The sequence below is a fragment of the Vulpes vulpes genome, chromosome 7 (assembly GCF_048418805.1).
Source record: "Vulpes vulpes isolate BD-2025 chromosome 7, VulVul3, whole genome shotgun sequence".
In the NCBI taxonomy this organism is placed as follows: Eukaryota; Metazoa; Chordata; class Mammalia; order Carnivora; family Canidae; genus Vulpes; species Vulpes vulpes.
In genome coordinates this window covers 83215589-83238552 of record NC_132786.1, presented here as the reverse complement: position 1 = coordinate 83238552, position 22964 = coordinate 83215589, and the positions used below count along the sequence as shown (strand labels likewise).

General features: G+C 40.4%; 1 protein-coding gene across 4 annotated transcripts in view; it reads left to right on the top strand.

The window, feature by feature from the left end:
- The window catches only part of PEX1 (peroxisomal biogenesis factor 1), a 54669-nt gene extending 33846 nt beyond the window's left edge, over nucleotides 1-20823 (top strand). For 3 of the 4 annotated variants that reach the window (XM_026003757.2, XM_072764262.1, XM_072764263.1), the window contains 11 exons: nucleotides 8404-8593; nucleotides 8792-8958; nucleotides 10369-10503; nucleotides 11555-11619; nucleotides 14492-14634; nucleotides 14714-14817; nucleotides 15815-15991; nucleotides 17034-17264; nucleotides 18221-18412; nucleotides 18706-18836; nucleotides 20506-20823. In XM_026003757.2, the coding sequence (XP_025859542.2) occupies nucleotides 8404-8593; nucleotides 8792-8958; nucleotides 10369-10503; nucleotides 11555-11619; nucleotides 14492-14634; nucleotides 14714-14817; nucleotides 15815-15991; nucleotides 17034-17264; nucleotides 18221-18412; nucleotides 18706-18836; nucleotides 20506-20590 (1620 nt within the window). In that variant the 3' untranslated portion in view covers nucleotides 20591-20823. The remainder of the gene's footprint in view (nucleotides 1-8403; nucleotides 8594-8791; nucleotides 8959-10368; nucleotides 10504-11554; nucleotides 11620-14491; nucleotides 14635-14713; nucleotides 14818-15814; nucleotides 15992-17033; nucleotides 17265-18220; nucleotides 18413-18705; nucleotides 18837-20505) is intronic. The other variant, XR_003235781.2, reaches the window with a different exon arrangement.
- Nucleotides 20824-22964: the final 2141 nt, after the last annotated feature.

Genomic DNA, 22964 nt, shown 5'->3' with positions numbered 1-22964 from the left:
CTGATTGCTGGGCTAGAACATCTAGTACTATGTTGAATTAAAGTGGTGAGGGTGAACATTCCTATCTTGTTCCTGGCCTTAGGGGAAAAGCTCTCAGTCTTTCATTGAGTGTGATGTTCACCATGGGTTTTTCAAATACTGATATAAGGCCTTTATTTTCTTTTTTTAATAAATGAATTTTTTATTGGTGTTCAATTTACCAACATACAGAATAACACCCAGTGCTCATCCTGACAAGTGTCCCCCTCAGTGCCCGTCACCCACTCACCCCCACCCCCCGCCCTCCTCCCCTTCCACCACCCCTAGTTCGTTTCCCAGAGTTAGGAGTCTTTATGTTCTGTCTCCTTTTCTGATATTTCCCACACATTTCTTCTCCTTTCCCTTCTATTCCCTTTCACTATTATTTATATTCCCCAAATGAATGAGGACATACACTGTTTGTCCTTCTCCGATTGACTTACTTCACTCAGCATAATACCCTCCAGTTCCATCCACGTTGAAGCAAATGGTGGGTATTTGTCGTTTCTAATGGCTGAGTAATAGTCCATTGTATACATAAACCGCATCTTCTTTATCCATTCATCTTTTGATGGACACCGAGGCTCCTTCCACAATTTGGCTATTGTGGACATTGCTGCTAGAAACATCGGGGTGCAGGTTTCCCGTCGTTTCATTGCATCTGAATCTTTGGGGTAAATCCCCAACAGTGCAATTGCTGGGTCGTAGGGCAGGTCTATTTTTAACTCTTTGAGGAATCTCCACACGGTTTTCCAGAGTGGCTGTACCAGTTCACATTCCCACCAACAGTGTAAGAGGGTTCCCTTTTCTCCGCATCCTCTCCAACATTTGTGGTTTCCTGCCTTCTTAATTTTCCCATTCTCACTGGTGTGAGGTGGTATCTCATTGTGGTTTTGATTTGTATTTCCCTGATGGCAAGTGATGCAGAGCATTTTCTCATGTGCGTGTTGGCCATGTCTATGTCTTCCTCTGTGAGATTTCTCTTCATGTCTTTTGCCCATTTCATGATTGGATTGTTTGTTTCTTTGGTGTTGAGTTTAATAAGTTCTTTATAGATCTTGGAAACTAGCCCTTTATCTGATAACGTCATTTGCAAATATCTTCTCCCATTCTATAGGTTGTCTTTTAGTTTTGTTGACTGTATCCTTTGCTGTGCAAAAGCTTCTTATCTTGATGAAGTCCCAATAGTTCATTTTTGCTTTTGTTTCTTTTGCCTTCGTGTATGTATCTTGCAAGAAGTTACTGTGGCTGAGTTAAAAAAGGGTGTTGCCTGTGTTCTCCTCTAGGATTTTGATGGAATCTTGTCTCACATTTAGATCTTTCATCCATTTTGAGTTTATCTTTGTGTATGGTGTAAGAGAGTGGTCTAGTTTCATTCTTCTGCATGTGGATGTCCAATTTTCCCAGCACCATTTATTGAAGAGACTGTCTTTCTTCCAATGGATAGTCTTTCCTCCTTTATCGAATATTAGTTGACCATAAAGTTCAGGGTCCACTTCTGGGTTCTCTATTCTGTTCCATTGATTTATGTGTCTGTTTTTGTGCCAGTACCACACTGTCTTGATGACCACAGCTTTGTAGTACAACCTGAAATCTGGCATTGTGATGCCCCCAGCTATGGTTTTCTTTTTTAAAATTCCCCTGGCTATTCGGGGTCTTTTCTGATTCCACACAAATCTTAAAATAATTTGTTCTAACTCTCTGAAGAAGGTCCATGGTATTTTGATAGGGATTGCATTAAACGTGTAAATTGCCCTGGGTAACATTGACATTTTCACAATATTAATTCTGCCAATCCATGAGCATGGAATATTTTTCCATCTCTTTGTGTCTTCCTCAATTTCTTTCAGAAGTGTTCTATAGTTTTTAGGGTATAGATCCTTTACCTCTTTGGTTAGGTTTATTCCTAGGTATCTTATGCTTTTGGGTGCAATTGTAAATGGGATTGACTCCTTAATTTCTCTTTCTTCAGTCTCATTGTTAGTGTATGGAAATGCCATTGATTTCTGGGCATTGATTTTGTATCCTGCCACGCTACCAAATTGCTGTATGAGTTCTAGCAATCTTGGGGTGGAGGCTTTTGGGTTTTCTATGGAGAGTATCATGTCATCGGCGAAGAGGGAGAGTTTGACTTCTTCTTTGCCAATTTGAATGCCTTTAATGTCTTTTTGTTGTCTGATTGCTGAGGCGAGGACTTCCAGAACTATGTTGAACAGCAGTGGTGAGAGTGGACATCCCTGTCTTGTTCCTGATCTTAGGGGAAAGGCTCCCAGTGCTTCCCCATTGAGAATGATGTTTTCTGTGGGCTTTTCGTAGATGGCTTTTAAGATGTTGAGGAAAGTTACCTCTATCCCTACACTCTGAAGAGTTTTGATCAGGAATGGATGCTGTATTTTGTCAAATGCTTTCTCTGCATCTAATGAGAGGATCATATGGTTCTTGGTTTTTCTCTTGCTGATATGATGAATCACATTGATTGTTTTACGAGTGTTGAACCAGCCTTGTGTCCCGGGGATAAATCCTACTTGGTCATGGTGAATAATTTTCTTAATGTGTTGTTGGATCCTATTGGCTAGTATCTTGTTGAGAATTTTTGCATCCATGTTCATCAGGGATATTGGTCTGTAATTCTCCTTTTTGGTGGGGTCTTTGTCTGGTTTCGGAATTAAGGTGATGCTGACCTCATAGAACGAATTTGGAAGTACTCCATCTCTTTCTATCTTTCCAAACAGCTTTAGTAGAATAGGTATGATTTCTTCTTTAAACGTTTGATAGAATTCCCCTGGGAAGCCATCTGGCCCTGGACTCTTGTGTCTTGGGAGGTTTTTGATGACTGCTTCAATTTCCTCCCTGGTTATTGGCCGGGCAGATTTTTTATTTCTTCCTGTTCCAGTTTTGGTAGTTTGTGGCTTTTCAGGAATGCGTCCATTTCTTCTAGATTGCCTAATTTTTTGGCATACAGCTGTTCATAATATGTTTTTAAAATCGTTTGTATTTCCTTGGTGTTGGTAGTGATCTCTCCTTTCTCATTCATGATTTTATTGAGTCTTCTCTCTCTCCTTTTTAATAAGGTTGGCTAATGGTTTATCTATCTTATTAATTCTTTCAAAGAACCAACTCCTGGTTCTGTTGATCTGTTCCACAGTTCTGGTCTCGATTTCGTTGAGTTCTGCTCGAATTTCAATTAACTCTCTTCTTCTGCTGGGCGTAGGGTCCATCTGCTGTTTTTTCTCTAGCTCCTTTATGTGTAAAGTTAGCTTTCGTATTTGAGTTCTTTCCAGTTTTTGAATGGATGCTTGTATTGTGATGTATTTCCCCCTCAGGACTGCTTTTGCTGCATCCCAAAGATTTTGAACGGTTGTATCTTCATTCTCATTAGTTTCCATGAATCTTTTTAATTCTTCCTTAATTTCCTGGTTGACCCTTTCATCTTTTAGCAGAATGGTCCTTAACCTCCATGTGTTTGAGGTCCTTCCAAACTTCTTGTGATTTAGTTCTAATTTCAAGGCATTATGGTCTGAGAATATGCAGGGGACGATCCCGATCTTTTGGTATCGGTTCAGACCCGATTTGTGACCCAGTATGTGGTCTATTCTGTAGAAAGTTCCATGTGCACTTGAGAAGAATGTGTATTCAGTTGAGTTTGGATGTAAAGTTCTGTAGGTATCTGTGAAATCCATCTGGTCCAGTGTATCATTTAAAGCTCTCGTTTCTTTGGAGATGTTGTGCTTAGAAGACCTATCGAGGGTAGAAAGAGCTAGATTGAAGTCACCAAGTATAAGTGTATTATTATCTAAGTATTTCTTCACTTTGCTTATTAATTGGTTTAAATATTTGGCAGCTCCCACATTCGGGGCATATATATTGAGGATTGTTAAGTCCTCTTGTTGGATAGATCCTTTAAGCATGAGATAATGTCCCTCTTCATCTCTCACTACAGTCTTCGGGATAAATTTTAGTTTATCTGATATAAGGATGGCTACCCCTGCTTTCTTTAGGACCATTTAAATGGTAAATGGTTCTCCAACCTTTTATTTTCAGGTTGTAGGTGTTCTTCTGTCTAAAATGAGTCTCTTGTAGACAGCAAATAGATGGGTCCTGCTTTTTTATCCAGTCTCAAACCCTGTGCCTTTTGATGGGGTCATTAAGCCCGTTCACGTTCAGAGTTACTATTGACAGATATGAGTTTAGTGTCATCATGATATCTATTCAGTCCTTGTTTTTGTGGATTGTTCCACTGAACTTCTTCTTAAAGGGGAATTTTAAGAGTCCCCCTTAAAATTTCTTGCAGAGCTGGTTTGGAGGTCACATATTCTTTCAGTTCCTGCCTGTCTTGGAAGCTCTTTATCTCTCCTTCCATTTTCAATGAGAGCCTTGCTGGATAAAGTATTCTTGGTTGCATGTTCTTCTCATTTAGGACCCTGAATATATCCTGCCAGCCCTTTCTGGCCTGCCAGGTCTCTGTGGAGAGGTCTGCTGTTACCCTAATATTCCTCCCCATAAAAGTCAGGGATTTCTTGTCTCTTGCTGCTTTAAGGATCTTCTCTTTATCTTTGGAATTTGCAAGCTTCACTATTAAATGTCGAGGTGTTGGACGGTTTTTATTGATTTTAGGGGGGGATCTCTCTCTATTTCCTGGATCTGAATGCCTGTTTCCCTTCCCAGATTCGGAAAGTTTTCAGCTAGGATTTGTTCAAATACATTTTCTGGCCCTCTGGCCCTTTTGGCGCCCTCGGGAACCCCAATTAAACGTAGGTTTTTCTTCCTCAGGCTGTCGTTTATTTCCCTTAATCTGTCTTCATGGTCTCTTAATTGTCTGTCTCTTTTTTCCTCAGTTTCCCTCTTTGCCATCAACTTGTCTTCTATGTCACTCACTCGTTCTTCCACCTCGTTAACCCTCGTAATTAGGACTTCTAGTTTGGATTGCATCTCATTTAATTGATTTTTAATTTCTGCCTGATTGGATCTACATTCTGCAGTCATGAAGTCTCTTGAGTCCTTTATGCTTTTTTCTAGAGCCACCAGTAACTGTATAATAGTGCTTCTGAATTGGCTTTCTGACATTGAATTGTAATCCAGATTTTGTAACTCTGTGGGAGAGAGGACTGTTTCTGATTCTTTCTTTTGAGGTGAGGTTTTCCTTCTAGTCATTTTGCTCAGTGCGGAGTGGCCAAAAACAAGTTGTATTGGGGAAAGGAGAAAAAGAGAGAGAAGGAAAGAAAAGAAAAAAAGGAAAAAGGAAGAAAAAAGGAAAAAAGAAAAAAAAGAGAAAGAAAAAGAAAGGTGGAAAAAAAAAGGGTGGGGAAAGCAATCAGAAATCAAAAAGAAAAAAAAAAAAACACGGGGGAGTATCTTCTGATTCTGTATACTTTAAGTCCCTTGACTTCCCCTGGAACTTGTACATCTAGCTGGTCTTCTGGGGGAGGGGCCTGTTGTGCTGATTTTCAGGTGTTAGCACTTGGGGGAGCTGCTCTGCCCCCTGCCTGGTGCAGGGCTCAGTGGGGGCTGTTTACCCCGTGAGGCCCCTGGAGGAACAACCCCAGTGGCTGTGGCAGCTCTGGAAACCTGGATTCAGCTCCCGCAGTAACTCTGGAGCTCTCCGTCTGCAGGGGCCTGGAGGCTCCGTTGTGGGGCCGCTGATCTGCTCAGCTCCGGGCAGGAGCGTCCTTGCTGTCCTGGGCCCTCCCAGCCTCTGCCTGGGGCGGGGGGTGGGGGTGGGGCGGATCTTGGCCGGATCTTGGGGAGGCCGGGGAGTCCCGGTGCCCTGTGCTCCGGGTCTGCGCTGTTGGATTCGTGCTCCGGGCCGCACAGCCGCCTCTCCACGGAGCCTCCGCCCGAGCCCCTCCGAGCTGCTCCGGGAGCCGCGCAGCCCCCTCCGCGGAGCCTCCGCCCGAGCCCCTCCGATCTGCTCCCAGGTCAATGTGTGCGCGCTGCAGCCCTTAGGGAGCTCGGGGCGCTCTCCCTGGGGTGCAGGTCCCTGTTAGTGTCCCATGGAGCCCGAGGGCATCCCCGCCCTCCTGGGTCCTGCTCTAACTCCCTGCGGGCCCCTTTCCGCCTGGGAAGGTTGGTGCAGCTCCTGCTTCTCCGGGACGGGGCTCTCCTGTCCTGGGGACACTCGCGGGGCCCCTCCCCCTTGGATGCCTTTTGTTTATTTCTTTTTCCCCGTCTTCCTACCTTGATAGAAGCGCGAACTCTTCTCACTGTAGCATGGTCTCTCTTTAAGTCTCGGGCCGAATTCGTAGATTTTCAGGATAATTTGAAGGTTATCTAGGTAATTTGGTGGGGACAGGTGATTTGGGGACCCTACTCTTCCGCCATCTTGCCCCTCCTCCTGTAAGGCCTTTATTATGTTGAAGTATGTTCCCTCTTAGAAGTACTTTGCAGAAAGTTTTTATCATGAATGGATGCTGTACTTTGTCAAATGCTTTTTCTGCATCTGTTGAGATGCTCATATGGTCTTTATCCTTTTTTATCCAAATAGATTTTTTTTTTAATTTGACTTTTTGTTTCTTTACCAGCACCAGTATTCTTTACCCATTACGATTTTAGTACTCAATTCTAATGTGTGGGTCTTTCCTTCACATTGCCAAGCAATTCTCAAGACACCAGATGGGTATGCTAGAATTCAACTTAATTCTGCTGTCTACTCAGCCTCAGATTCCACAGGTTAAGAGCTCAATCCTTTAGACTGCTTTCTACATCAATTGCCAGTTGCAAGTCCAGCTTGTTATCTGTGCTTCTGATGGACTAGCTGTAAATGAGAGTTTCCACAACCCCCTGCTTGGCTTTGACTGATTTGTTAGAGTAGCTCACAGAACTAAGAAAGCTAGTTTACTCAGTAGATTACTAGTTTATTACAGAGGATATTGAAAGATACAAATCAACAGCCAGATGAAGAGATACATAGGTGAGATTCTGTTCTTAAAAAGCAGCCTCTGTGCTTGTGAAGTTTACTGCCCAGCACGATGGCACACAGAAGCTTTCTGGTTCACTTTTTAGGTATTTGTGGAGGTTTCATTATATAGGCATGATTGATTAAATCTTTGGCCTTTTGCAATTGATTGAACCTTCAGCCCTTTTCTCCTTCCCAGAAGTCAAAGTGTGGGACTGCAGGTTTCAACCCTTTCTTCATGGGTGGTTTCCTGGCAGCCAGCCCCCATCCTTAGGTGCTTTCTGTAAGTCACCTCATTAACATAAACTCTACTGTGTTGGAAAGGGTGTGAATACCAAGACACCTTTATCACTCTTATAACTTAAGAAATTCTAACGGTTTTAGGAGATCTGGGCCAGAAACAGGGATGAAAACCATATATATATATATATTTTTTTTTTTTTAATCATAAGTTACAATATCGCAAGCACAGATAGCCTATTGCCCCCTATGGGGATTCATGTTCATGAAGGTTTTAGAGGCAGTGAGCTCAAAGAAGTATGTTCCAGGATAGGCAAGCACATTTTAATATCTTTTTTAAAATTCTTTTTTTTTAAATCTTGTTTATTTATTTTGAGAGAGAGAAAGAGCACACACAAGCTGGGGGAATGGCAGAAAGACAGGGAGAGAGAATTTCAAGCAGACTCCATGCTGAGCACAGAGCCTGACATGGGGCTATATCTCACAACTGTTAGATCATAACCTGAGCCAAAATCAAGAGTGCAACACTTAACTGACTGAGCACCCAGGCTCCCCTTTAAAATTCTTACCCTAAATATTCAGACCCTGTGTAAATTAATTGTTATTGAAGAATGAAAGTATTAAACCTGGTTGTAAGTATAACAGAATGGTAGTGGTATTGGTCATTGAATATCCATCTGTCTATTTACTTTTCAAGTAGGTTCCATGCTGAGCCTAGCACGGGTCTTGAACTCATGACCCTGAGATCAAGATGAGGAGAAATCAAGAGTTGGATGTCCAACTGACTGAGCCACCCAGGCACCCTCGATTATCTTTTTAGAAATAAGTTTTATAAGAGCAACAACAAAAACCACTCTTAAAGGAACCAGATGTTACTAAAAAGGCTTTTACTGGACAGGGCAATCAGTTATCAATGTGATTTTTTTTTTTACAGCTTTTTTGAGGCATAATCAAAGACCACAGAGTTGGTATTTATACAATTTGATCAGTTTTAACATGTATATATTGTATACTGTATATACCATTTAATATATATATACCATGAAACCATTACCACAAGTAAGGTAGCAAACATTTCCATCACTCCCCAGTTTCCTGGTGCTCCTTTGCAATCTTTCCCTCCCCCACTCCAGCCTGCCGACAACCACCAGTACTTTCTGTCACTGTAGATCATATCCACCTGATTTTTCTGGAAATATATGTACTAAAGTTTACATTTGAGTAAAATTAGAAATTGAATTTTTTTTTTTTAGGAGCAAAGATGTGAAATTCTGCATAGTGTAATAAAAAATAAACTGGACTGTGATATAAATCGGTTCACTAACCTTGACCTCAAACGTATAGCTAAAGAAACTGAAGGGTTTGTGGCTAGAGATTTTACAGTGCTCGTGGATCGAGCCATTCATTCTCATCTCTCTCATCAGAGGATAACCACCAGGGAAGGTATGTGTTCTTATTAAATTCAAAGTTTGAAATATTTTCATTGCAGAGAAAGTTAATGTAGTAAGACTTAAAATGTTCTATTTTAGTATTCAGATAAGCAAGTGAGGAGAAAATCATCTCTAGCTTAGATGATAGAGTATTTTGAAGATGCATATATAAATAAGACTACCAAAAGAAGTTGTGTTTATTTTTAAACAGAATTAGTTTTAACAACGTTGGACTTCCAAAAGGCTCTCCAAGGATTTATTCCTGCCTCTCTGCGAAATGTCAACTTGCATAAACCAAGGGACCTGGGCTGGGATAAGATTGGTGGATTACATGAAGTTCGGCAGATACTCTGGGATACTATCCAGTTACCCGCCAAGGTACTTTAAAAAAAAAAAAAAAATCAAGCACCTGCTTCCAGAAGAACCACTGAAATAGCTTTGTGTGTTGGCTTGCCTAATCTCAGTTTGATTCAAATATCTACTGAATTACCAAATAAATACCAGCACTATTTTTGGTATTCTAACAGATTTTTAAAAAGTATTTCATAGACTCCTTACCTGTACATAACTTAGAAAGTTGGGGTGGTATTTACAGTATGTCTGTTTTGATGTGGATTGTATAATTCTTGTGTTTTGCTTGAACCATTTAGATTGTACTAAAGCAGAATGAACTGACTGCTGGGATTTGAACAGAAATGGGTAGTAATAAGCTGGAGGAGTCATCTAGGTCCACAGAACTGAGGGATTAGGTCAGATTCCAGACTCTGGGTCCCAATCCTAGAGAGACGGAGTTAGCAGGCAGCATAGACCAGGCAGGTGGCAGGATACAGGGGGCAGCAGTAGATTGTTCAGAAGATCAGAAGGTGCAATCTAGGTGGTAGTGCATTTGAACCACAAATCTGAGAGGTAAGGATTGTTGCATGAGATGAACTGCCCATGCAAAGAGCTGAGATATGGGTGAATAAGGACCTCAGTTATATGTGACTAAATGGCAAGTCCTGGAAACCGTGGCCAGTGGTCCTGGGACTGCAGGTTAAAGCCTGAGAGAATGTAGGGATGGAAGCACTTGCCAGCAGGATCATGACTCCAAATGCTGGGTTTGGGCATTGGAATCCAGATGCACCGAGGCTCTCTGCAGAATGGCTGACTTTGGGGCCTCTCCAGATTAGAATGGAGAGAGAGATGGGGTTAGAATTTTGTCAGCAGGGGGAACTGAGTAGGCATACCTTACAGAAGAGACCAGGATATTGCTGACATTAGCCTGATGTTTGGCTCACCAGTTCACAAAGTCCTCTTGCTCTCCAGTAATTAGAAGCAGTCAGTTGCTTGCTCAGCACAGAGGCTCTGGGGAGAGCTTACTGTTATCATTATACATGCTTCTCTATTATTTTTCTTTTTTTGAGTATATTTGAATATACATAGCTATCCTCTGTTGCCCTGTGCAGCATTCAAGGGGAAGGCGGTATACTTATTAAAGATTGGTTTTTATTTTCTTAATGTATTTTTATATTATTTTTTAAAACAGGAAAAAAAATAATAAAATAGGAAAACATAGAAGTTCAGAGGCAGTTAATAGACACTTTATGAAGAATGTATTGTATGGTTCATTTGGTAAAAAGTCAACCATAGTTTCTTTGAACTCATTTATTGAGTGGGAATTTTATTTTCTGTCCTTACTCTGTTAATAAAGGTGGCAGTTCTACTGTCTGAATTCTTTCTGTACCGTGACTTTGCTGCATAGTCATTTTTTTAGATTCGAGCTCTTTGTCATACTGTTGTATTTTTCAGTACCCAGAACTGTTTGCAAACTTGCCCATACGACAGAGAACGGGGGTACTGTTGTATGGTCCTCCTGGAACAGGGAAGACCTTACTAGCTGGAGTAATTGCCCGAGAGAGTGGAATGAATTTCATTAGTGTCAAGGTACGTCTTGCATTTATCTTTTTTCTCTTTTTTTATGGAGGTAAATTTACATCATAAAGTGTATACAAATCAGTGACACATAATGCATTCACAATGCTATGTAGCCACTACTTCTCTCTTATTTCAAAACTTTTTCGGGGCACCTGGGTGGCTCAGTGGTTGGGCATCTGCCTTCGGCTCAGGTCATGATCCTGGGGTCTGGGGATCGAGTCCTGCATCGGGCTCCTCACAGGGAGTCTGCCTCTCCCTCTGCCTGTCTATGCCTCTCTCTGTATCTCTCATGAATAAATAAAATCTTAAAAAAAAAAAAAAAAAAAACAGAAAACGTTTTCATCTTATTTCCTATCCCCCTAGCCCCTGACAGCCACTAATGTGCTTTCTGTCTCGGGTTTTTCCTGTTCTGGACATTTCACATAAAAGGAATCATGTAGTGTGTCATGTCTTTGTGACTGGCTGCTTTTACTTAGCACGTTTTCAGAGTTTGTCCAGATAGTAGCAAGTGTCACTACTTAAGTTCTTTTTATTTTTTGTATTTTTTTAAGATTTTCTTTTAGAGAGTATGCACGTGCACACAAGGGGGAGGAGCAGAGGGAGAGAAAATTTCAAGCATGCTCCACGCTGAACACAGCACCCAGTGGCGATTTTGATCTCACAATCTTGAGATCATGACCCTGAGCTGAAATCAAGGGTCGGACGCCTAACTAAGCCACTAAGCGCCCCAGTACTTCAGTTATTTGTAAAGCTGAATGATATTTCATTTTGTGGGTATGTCAGGTTTTTAGCCACTCATCATTGGTGGATATTTGGGTCATTTCCACCTTTAGTTCTGATACATAATGTTGCTATAAACATTTGTGTACACATTTCTGTTTGGACATGTTTTCATTTCTCTTGAATATATACCTAGCAGTATAGTTGCTGGGGCATATGATAACTCTATGTGTGACTTTTTGAGGAACTGCCAAACTGTTTCATGGTGACTGCATGACTCAGGATTTTGTTTTTAAATAATTTGATCTCAATTCTAACTTAATTTTATTTTACCTGATAGGGGCCAGAGTTACTCAGCAAATACATTGGAGCAAGTGAACAAGCGGTTCGGGATATTTTTATTAGGTTGGTTCCCTATGACTTCTTTTTAAGTAACAAACACTATGATTTTTTTTTTAGGCAAACACTATGATTTAACAGTGGTTTTTGGTCTGTTGTTTTTTTGGAGAACTAATGTTTTCATAAGTGAGGATTATATCACCAAATATTTCCAAAATTTAATATTTATAATATTCACAAAATGCTGAAAGTAAATCCTAAGTGGTTATTCAAAGGAATCTCAGTAATATGAAACACATAATTATCCAGTTTAATTAAGTCAGCAACATGCGGTGTTAATTTATAGAAGAGAGAAATAGTTTTCCTTTATAATGGCATTTATACAGAAATGCCAAATATGCCAAATACAGAAGCTAATAGTTAAGAATGAAAGTAAGATATTTAAATTCAAAAACTACTTTGTGTCATTCTAAAATTTCATTATAAGATATATGGACATTCTCTTTAAATTTTTTTTTCTATTTTTTTTTTATTTTTTTAGTTATTTATGATAGAGAGAGAGAGAGAGGCAGAGACACAGGCAGAGGGAGAAGCAGGCTCCATGCACCGGGAGCCCGGCGTGGGATTCGATCCCGGGTCTCCAGGATCGCGCCCTGGGCCAAAGGCAGGCGCCAAACCGCTGCGCCACCCAGGAATCCCAATATATGGACATTCTCTTAACTGCATTCTTTTTTTTTTTTTTTTTAAGTAAAATGAACTCTTGAATATCTACCACCCAGTTTAAGAAACAGAACATTCCCAGGAAGGCATTCTTACAGATAAATGCAGTCACCACATGATGACACATTACCACAAAGATATTACAATTCTAAAATTGTGTGTATTAAATATTTTGAAACTATCTTACTGAAGGCAAAAATTGATAGAACTGCAAGGAGAAATTGATAAATCTACCTTCATAGAAGATTTTCACATAGTTCTCAGTATGTAATTATATTGAGGTTAAAAAAAATAACAGTAAAAATTTAGAAGATTTAAACGTCATCAAGACTGATCTAAGCATATGTAGAACACGTACCCAACAACTGGAAAATAGTCTTTTTTAAGCACACCTGGATATTTTTGAAAATTGGCCATATGGGCCATACATAGGAACCAGTAACTTTTTCAGAGAAACAATATCTATACAGACTATTCCCTGACAAGTTAAAATAAATAACAGAAAAATAATTCCCTCTCATATGTTTAGATATTTAAAAATAAAACTCTTCTAAATAATTCATGGGTTCAGGAAGAGATCATAATGGAAAATCCTGAGTAGTAAATATTAATGAAAATGCTGGGCAGCCCTGGTGGCTTAATGGTTTAGCGCCGCCTTCGGCCCGGGGCGTGATCCTGGAAACCCGGGATCGAGTCCCAGGTCGGGCTCCCTGCATAGAGCCTGCTCCTCCTTCTGCCTGTGTCTCTGCCTCTCTCTCTCTCTCTCTCTCTCTCTTTCTGTCTCTCATGAATAAATAAATCTTAAAAAAAAAAAAGAAAGAAAGAAAGAAAATGCTATTAAAATTGTGAGATGCTGCAAAATTTATTTCAAGGAAAATTGATAGCCTTAAAAAGATTATATTTCTTGTTGGGAAATATCAGGAAGGGAGACAGAACATAAAGACTCCTAACTCGGGAAACGAACTAGGGGTGGTGGAAGGGGGGAGGAGGGCGGGTGTTGGAGGGGAATGGGTGACGGGCACTGAGGTGGACACTTGACGGGATGAGCACTGGGTGTTTTTCTGTATGTTGGTAAATTGAACACCAATAAAAGTTAATTAAAAAAAAAAAAAAGATTATATTTCTTCATTTCATGAGATGGATTTCTAAACTAAAAAAAAATAATAATAATAAAGGGCAAAATTTAATAAACTAGAAAATAATTCAGTAGAGAAGCTCACAAACCCAAGTAATTTTTGAAAGCCTGGTAAAACTACTAGATCTCCAGCAAGATTGATCAAGGAGAAAGCAAGCATGACTAAGTAATATTAGAGATAAAAAGGGGTACATGACTAAAGATATACCAGAAATGTAGAAAATGGTAAGGGAATATTATGAAATAATAATATAAACTTCATGTGAATACACTTGAAACAGGTGACATAGACAAAAATATAACCTACTAAAATCAAGCACAGAAGAAACCATCTGAGAAAGAATTAGAAAACAATTCGAATCACTAGTTAAAAATCTTCACAAAAATCAATCAGACCCAGCTGGTTATTTGAGACTTTTGCCAGACTTTCAAGGAGCAGGTAATTCCAGTTCCTTGTGGGCCCTGGATTTGTTTTCTGTGCAGTGTGTTTCATAAAATATGTGTTGCGTTCTTTTTCAATCATTGTGACAGGTATTTTCTGTTAGGGTGATTTTTCAGACATCTGGTCCATCCTGTTACCAGAGATGGAATTTGTTTTTAATTAGAACAATTATTAAATAAAATTAAAAGTTTAGAGAAAGGTAATATACAGAACTAAAATATTTTATGGAGATCCCTTATAATATATGAAAAAAATGAGCTTGCCAAATTTTAAATGGATTACAGACATGAATAAGTATTTCACAAAAGAAGTAAAGGTGGCTAATAAGCATATAAAAAAGGTTTACTTACAATAAGAAAGAAACATTTCATTGATTGAATAAGACTCTGGTTTTTGTTTTAGTCCCTGTCTGGAATGCATGAATCTTAGGCCAATATCTTGACTTGTCTAAGACCCAGTTTACTGAAAACAAAGATAATTACATATGCTTTACCTTCCTTAAGGGTTTGCTGTGAAGACTTAAATACATAAATACACACATATATGTGTATGCACAGATACATATGTACATAGATATATATAGTTCCTTTGCAAACTCTGAAGCCCTATTCAAATATGAAATATTGTTTGTTTTTTCCCAGAGCGCAGGCGGCCAAGCCCTGCATTCTTTTCTTTGATGAATTTGAATCTATTGCTCCTCGAAGAGGCCACGATAATACAGGAGTTACAGATCGCGTGGTTAACCAGTTGCTGACTCAGTTGGATGGGGTGGAAGGCTTACAGGGTAATAACTGTAAATGCAGAAATCTCTTATCGTAACAGGTTTCACCAGGATTTAGTAAAGAATATTTTTTCCCCCACAGGTGTTTATGTGTTGGCTGCTACTAGTCGCCCTGACTTGATCGACCCCGCCCTGCTTAGGCCTGGCCGACTTGATAAATGTGTATACTGTCCTCCTCCTGATCAGGTGATAATTTCATACTTAGAATCTCTTAAGGGGATCCCTGGGTGGCGCAGCGGTTTGGCGCCTGCCTTTGGCCCAGGGCGCGATCCTGGAGACCCGGGATCGAATCCCACATCGGGCTCCCGGTGCATGGAGCCTGCTTCGCCCTCTGCCTGTGTGTCTGCCTCTCTCTCTCTCTCTCTGTGACTATCATAAATAAATAAAAATTAAAAAAAAAAATTAGAATCTCTTAAAACCCCACAAATGCTACACTCTTGTGAACTTTACTTCTTCCTGGTAATAAAAGTTGTCCTTAGAAAACCAGCTTTAGGCAAGGCCTTCGTCACAGTTAGCTCATGGCATGGTTAGATGTAAAGCCCAGCCATTTCCCTGCAAGTCTGAAAACTTTGTAGTCTTTCCCTGTTGGCCAGTTGCAAAAAAGGGAAGGAAACTTAAAGTATCACATGTCCACATTCCCTGTGTCCAAAGATCACACACCTCCTTATCGTGGCAAGACTAAGAGTCAAGCTTATGACTAGCGAGCATCTAAGCAGGTTACCTAAAGGTTAAGATTTTCACCATTCCTAGTCTGTGTTGTCCCAGCTCTTGTCCCCAAATGTAGAAACTAATGAATAAATGAGTGAAAGAACAAAGAGACAAATGAATACTCAAAGGTATAAATTTGTCACTTATAGCTATTAATTTTTTTTTTCTTTGAGACACTTCCTTGGCGCATTTGCCAAAATCTAGAAAATAAACACAGTCTGAGTAGGAAAGGATTTACACTGAAGGGTTAGGAATGTTAATTTTCATTCATTTTCCTAGGTCTGTTCTGTTAGGGAAAAAGCTCCAGAGGATAGTTAGTAGATGGGGGTACATTTTTCAGGTTATAAAGCTTATTAGAGAGAGAGTTAATTTGTAAAAAAAAAAAAAAAAAAAAAAAAAAAAATTTAAATATATAATTTGAAATAATATTTAACTTTGTTTTATTTGCTAAGTCAATTGGTTTTTCTCCCTTCAGGTGTCCCGTCTTGAAATTTTAAACGTTCTCAGTGACTCTCTACCTCTGGCAGATGATGTGGACCTCCAGCATGTGGCGTCAGTAACCAACTCCTTCACGGGAGCTGATCTGAAAGCTTTACTTTACAATGCCCAGTTAGAGGCCTTACATGGGCGGCTGCTGTCCTGTGGGCTGCAAGTAAGTTCTGTCAGGGGATCGAGCAAAGTATTTATTTTGAAGCTTAAATAGTCCCGGAACTGGCCCCTAGGAGCCACTTGTGGATGGCTTCTGTGTCTTCTGATATGTCCCCATCATTCTTTGGTCACTTCGTCCTGAAAGAACTAGGTACAGGGTATTCTAGGTTTATCTCACACTTTCTGTGCCCCACAGCTAACATCAGCCTTTTTCCTCTTTCCCTCTCAAGATGGTATTTTAATTTTTGCAGCAGATAATTTGACTTCCGCTACATTAAAGACATTATGTGTTCTAGGAAAGGTTTTCCTGTGTACTCCTCTCCCCTCCATTTTGTTGGAGATTCTCACAGGGCCTGCCATTCCTAAATCAGATACTGTCGAGTTTTTGCTATTTCTTTTGGCAAACCACTGAATCTCCACCCTCTTCGCTAACAGAAAATATATTTATTTATAAAATACTGTGATGATAAAGCATCACATGGCTGATTCATCGTTTCATAGTTGAAAGATAGATTCATACAAATAAAATCCAGAGGTTTGAATCCTAGCTTTGTTAGAGTTTTTGGGAGATGATAATAATCAACATTTTATTATGTGCCTCAAGAGCCAAAGTTTGGCTCTGTGCATGTTTCCTGGCTGCTGGTTGGTGTCAGGCCCTCTGCTCCCATGCTGTGTTGTTGGAGAGGCTTTCCAGGGTTCTCTCTGGACATGTTACATGATAGCAGCGTACTTTGTCACAGAGTCATATTAACAGCGGCTCGTACAGCATTTGGACAAAAAGCATTTAGGTGGTGGCTAGCTCACAAAACTGCTGGTCTCCTGTGTGTGGGAGAGCTGTGACACCTTTGCCATCTGCCCCAGACAGCTGGGGATCTGAGGGGATCATAGAGGACACAGGGTGGACAAGAACCCTGTTCAGAAATGACAGAAGAGCTTTTTTGAAAAATGCCTCTTGGACTGGTCCGTTAGAATGCTCTCTGTGGTGTTCATTTCAGAGCCGTAGATTATTTAGATTGTTACAGCTGCTGTCCCTTTGTGTGTTTTAGGATGGAAGTTCTAGCTCTGATAGTGACCTGAGTCTGTCTTCAATGGTTTTCCTTAACCACAGCAGTGGCTCTGACGATTCAGCGGGAGATGGGGAATGTGGCTTGGAGCAGTCCCTTGTTTCTCTAGAGATGTCCGAGATGCTTCCAGATGAATCGAAATTCAATATGTACCGGCTCTACTTTGGAAGCTCTTATGAATCAGAACTTGGAAACGGAACCTCTTCTGACTTGGTATCTTGTGCGGTCGCCATTGTGCAGTTCTGATAGTAAAGCTGTGGGTTGGTGTGGAGCTGGATGGTGATCTCTCTCCTGACCAGCCCCACCTGTGCACTGGCTGGTTGGTTCGTCAAAAGTAGTCTGGTTTTCCTTGCTCTGATTAGTCATTTTATCCTTTGGTAAGAAATGGGAATAGAGCTGGCAGCCTGAGAGAGCCAGGGTAGGCGGGGCTGGTGAGGACCTTTGGTATCTTGGGGGTTTCTCACCCTTCCTTAGTGGTTTTAAAACACCGTTAGCAGCAGATCGATTTTATATTAAACTCTGATATGAGGATAATTGAAGATAATGAGAAAGTTGATGTAATGTCCCCATTACCATGATGTAATGTCCCCATCACCTTGTTGCACCAATGCAACAAGGAATATGTTGAGATTCATATGGCCAATATCCTTGCTTTTCTAAATTAGAACACCATTTAACACCAATCCTCCCAAAATTAACAGTGGTTCACTTTATCGGTATGTGTAACATTTTTACGTGTGTTATATTTTTGGTTTTTGCACATTTGGTTTATTCAGGTTTTTAATCTAAAAGTGAATCGTTTTTATTCCCAGGAATAGTAAGCTGTTGTTTTAGTTCTAGTCTTTATGTCTGTTTCTTAACTTCTCTGCAGCTGTTCCAAAACCTTACGGTATAACTCTGCAGAAAACTAAGAATAAGGCACATTTGGAACCTACCCCAAGGGCATTAGTTTGGTAGATTTAAAAAAAAGGATTAAAAAAAAACCTTGTGGCAGTTTTCATACTGGGGCACACAGAGGATGAACATAGCTTCATTTCAATGAATTCAAATGTACACTTGTTGATGTTAAGGTTTTTGCTACTTCAGATTTTTATTTTAATCCTTGATAAACATACACTTCTCTCCCGCTCTCTTCCTCCCTGCTCTCCTTACTACACTTGACCCTGCAGAGCCCTCAGTGCCTGTCTGCACCAAGCTCCACAACGCAGGACTTTTCCGGAGTTGCTGGGAAAGAGCAGTCATCTTCCCGGCCTCCAGTGTTGAGAACAGCTTCCCAGGAGGGTTACCAAGAACTTACCCAGGAACAGAGAGAGCAGCTGCGGGCCGACGTCAGTGTCATCAAAGGCCGATACCAGAGCGGAGTACGGCTTTCCTCTCCCCACCCCCATGATCATTGTAATGACTGTGAAACTTCTTCCTCCTTTCTTGAGGTGTCTTTTGGTTAGCAAATGAGCTCTGTTTATAAAGAAGGGACTGAAACACATGGATCAAATTGTCATGTGCATTGTGCTTCGGACCAGTTTTTAGTGCTCTTAGAGATAGTAGGGAATGTGTGGCCTCTTGAAAAAAAAGTGATGGCTAGAAACAACACATGGGCTGCTGCTTTTCCTCATGGCAGCCCTAGGTTAACTTTGTGTTTCCCTTTTTGTTTAAGGAGGAGGACTCCCTTCACCAGCCAGGCCCAGTCAAAGCCAGTCTGGCTATTAGCCAGTCTCATTTAATGGCTGCTCTGAGTCACACAAGGCCATCCATTAGCGAAGATGACTGGAAGAATTTTGCTGAACTGTAAGTACCAGATTCAAATTCAGAAGCATAGGTGTTAGAGGCAACAGTTCTTCACTTAAACTTTTAAATTTATTGATTTTGAACATACAAAAGGCCCCTTCAAAACAATAGCTGTGCGTGGAAACACCCCAAAACTTCAAGAGTGTTGAAGTAAAAAATGAGTTTTCATTAGCCAGTTCACTTGACTGTATTTGAATTATTTATAATGAACTGATTTAACTTTAAAAGCTTCTTAAAAGCTCGAAATAATTACAACGTAGTTTGCCAAAACCATTCTGAAAAATATACTTGTTTTGCTTTCTTTTAAATACATTTGGATTTATCCACTGGTGGACCGTGGTTCACCCACATTGGATTTAGAGCCTTCTTGCAGTTGTCTCTAGACCCCATAGATTGGAGACCATTCTAGGTCAAGGATTTAACTTACTTCAATGCAAGAAATGTTTATTCCTGGGCTTTAGAAGTCACAACTCTTTCTTGTCTAATTTCACAGTACTTACGGTGGGCCTGTGTATGTACAGTGTAAGGGCAGGAGAATTTTCCCTTCTTCCCTCCTGTGTTGTTTGGCTGGTCTAATAGTTAATTGACAAGAGACAGTAACAGGAGAAAAGTAATGTCCTGCATACAGGGGTTCCCCTGCAGTAGGAAATGCTAAGTTGGTCAGGCGGTAAGGTTTCGATGCCATACTGAGCTGTGGAAAGGGAGAGGGTCCTGGGGCCTCACATGGAGGATAAGAGAGCAGATGTCTGCCCTGCTCCAAAGGAAGAAAAAAAAAAAAGTCATCTCTGCTAATAGGGAACCTGTACCAGGAGAGACCCCTAAATTCGTCTCGGGTAGTTAAGGGAGATAAAAGGCTTTTCCCCAAGTCTGCTAGGTCTTGATTCCCCTCAGCTCCAAATAGTCTGCATGCCAGAGTGGCACATTTTGGTGTGGCATATTTTGCTCCCCAATAAGTTTGTATGTTTATGTCCTTATTATGGAAAAATCTGAAAACAAATTTCCCTTATTCTCACCCTTCCCAAAGCATATATTGGTATGCTTTTTTTTTCCATAAGCCACTCTGCACTAGTGCTGTATAACAGCCCCTATACATCTTGAATTTTCACATTTTAAATGTTACATTGTTTTTAATGTCATTTTATAGTATGACCATGCCACAATTTCCAATATTTGGACATTTTAAGTTGCTTCCAGGTGTTTAGTGTTATACCAATGTGCTAATGAACATCCTTGGAGCTGAATGTTTGCACAGAGCCTCAGCTGCCCGAGGCTGAGATGGAATTGTGGCATCGCAGGACACTCACATTCTGGCAAGGCTTATTGCCTTCCAGAAATACTGTACAATAGTATATTGAGAAGGCCCATTTTGCTACCACCTTCAAAAACACTGGGCATAATCATCCCTCTCTAAACTTGGTCTAAACTTGGCCAGTGTACTTGGAGAAAAATCTTGTTTAAAAATATTTTTAAAAATATCACTGCCATGTGGATTTTCTCTTTTCTAACTTGTCTCTTTATCTCCTTTGCTCTTATGAATTGGAATGCTCAAAAATAAAGAACTCTAATTTCTGTTACAGTTTTTTCCTAGTTAAAATATATTATTTACAAACAATTCTGTCTTTTGTAATTTTGGCACCTACATGTATTAAATATCTGTCATTTTTTTAAGGTATGAAAACTTTCAAAATCCAAAGAAGAGAAAAAATCAAAGTGGAACAATGTTTCGACCTGGACAGAAAGTAACTCTAGCATAAAATAGGCTTGTGATTTTGTTTTTTTCTGTCTTGTTCCCATGATTTAACAGTAAAAATGGTGTCTATAAATTTATAGATTAACTTAATTTGTTAAAAAGAAAATCACAGACTGGTAAACCTCTGGTTATGTAATAATCAGGATTACTTGAAATTCATATGGTAGAATTGGGATATTTATAACAGATTCTGTATCTTATTTCCTATAAATCTAAATTAAATCCTTAGTGAAATAATATTGACGAAATGATGTAACTAATTTTTTTCTCATCTGAAGAAAATACATTTCTTAGAGCTCACATATTCAGCATCCTCCTTGCATTTGACAAATATTGTGTTTAGCAACTTTGACCATTTAGAAAGATCTATTCTTCTAGCAGAACATGTAGACTTCACACACAATTCAAATAAATGTAATTATTGCCTCAACCAGAAATAGGATTATATCCCTCTAATATTCTATATCCATCTCCAATGCCAGGATCTTGAATGATGTCCATTCCTCCCCTGCTCCATCATGATGTTATCTAATGTTCTCTAGTCTGTGAACTAAGTGTAAAGTCAGCCACCATCAACACAAACCAAGTGGAGTAGTGCAATAAGGGGCAAGGAAAAGGGAGAAAGTTTAGGTGAAGTATATAAATTCATGAAACAGCAAAGAAAAATGTACAGGCGGCAACTAGTAACCTTTCTGCAGCTAATCCTGAGGCTGCGGCTGGTATTTTTGACTTCTCTCTCCTGTTAGTTAGGCTGTGTTTGAGTTCAGCCAGCACCACAGTGGATTGGAGTCCTGTTGAAGGAGAGATGATCTAACCCTTCCTTCCCATCTGAGCCACTGGCTTCCAATTATCACAGAGATCTTCCATTAACTCTTACTATACTCAGTATTATCACCAGGTCCCATCCATACTTCTCTCATCCTTCACTGTGTAGCAACAAGACTGTGTTCACCCAGCCAGCACCATAACAGCCCCGACTGCCTTCCAACCACAGTCACCACTGTGTTCCTCTTGCATTTCTCCTTTGTTTGCCTCTCAGTCAGCAAATCACAGGGGATGGAGGCAGAGATTTGGGGTCACTTAGGTATTAGCTTTGAAATGCTATCCCCCCCTTACCCTTTAGTTCCCAGATGCTTCCTTCACTGTGGCCATGGGCCCTGATTTACTACATGTACTGTATCTATTCCAACCTCACAAAGAGCAGTCTCCCTAGAAAGCCAGCTGCTTCAGGGTGATGAGTGTTTATATTAAGCCCACCAGCTTCTCTTTAATGTGAATTTTGTGATTGGAAAGCAAGGGTCATATGGGATAGCACAGTGACATCAAAGCATGTTAGTAAGTCCTTGAAATATGGTATCAGCAGAAATTTGGAAGAAAAGCAAATCCAAATCCAGAATGTATCCCTTCTAGGGAGGGCAAATTGCTGTCTCCTTTCTGATAGAAGAGGGACACATGTAATCAACCTGTCACGAGGCCTGAGCTAGAACCTCTAGGATGTACTCCCACATGGTTGGTCACTACCGCTAACAAGTGAGCCGTCAGGGTGAAAGCTATGTCAGCCTTGATGAGGGGAAATCCACATTGTACGGATGACACAGACACCCCCCCCCATCCCTCTCACTGTGGCCACAGTTTATGAATCTATTAAGCATCAGGGGGCTGGAGATGAAAGCTGGTAGACATCTGTAGAGAGATACCTAGAACTCCGGATTATTAAAAGCACTGAGGACTTTGAACATTCACTTAGATCATGCACATTCTTATTCTCTGAGCACATTCCAAGAACTCTGGCCATAGTTTTCCCCTGGGCCTCCTCATGGCCAGTTCTCAATTCATGCTCTTTAAATCTCTGATCACCTGGTTGTTAGCCACTGACTGGATCAGCATGGATTTTTATATCAGACATCTCTGCCTCCTGACAAAACAGAAGAGACATGCTGCTCAAAATCTGCTCTTTGGAGGATTTTCTGTCTCCACTGGTTGTCAGGGCTATCCCCTGAGTATAGCAGCAATGCCTTCACTTTGACGGATAGGTCACAGTGGAGTTCTGGATCACCAGGAGTTAACATCAGTGCAGAACCAGTATCTCTCAGAATGCCCAGAATGGTTACTTCTCAGGACATCTGGAGAATGGTCTAGTCAGTGGCTTTGGGTCCTTTGGGGAAGACTTAGAAGCAGCAAGGTCCATAGCAAGTACTTTGGATGTTATTTCAGGGCTCTTTTCACTGGACACCTGGCTGCTTCATTCTGTGTCAGACCTATACCTGAGAACTGGGGGAGGGGCCATGACATTATTGTGACCGCTCACATCAGACCTTTGTTTATTGACAGGAAAAATTTTAAACTATAAAAATCAATTTGTCTATTTTGTTCTTAAG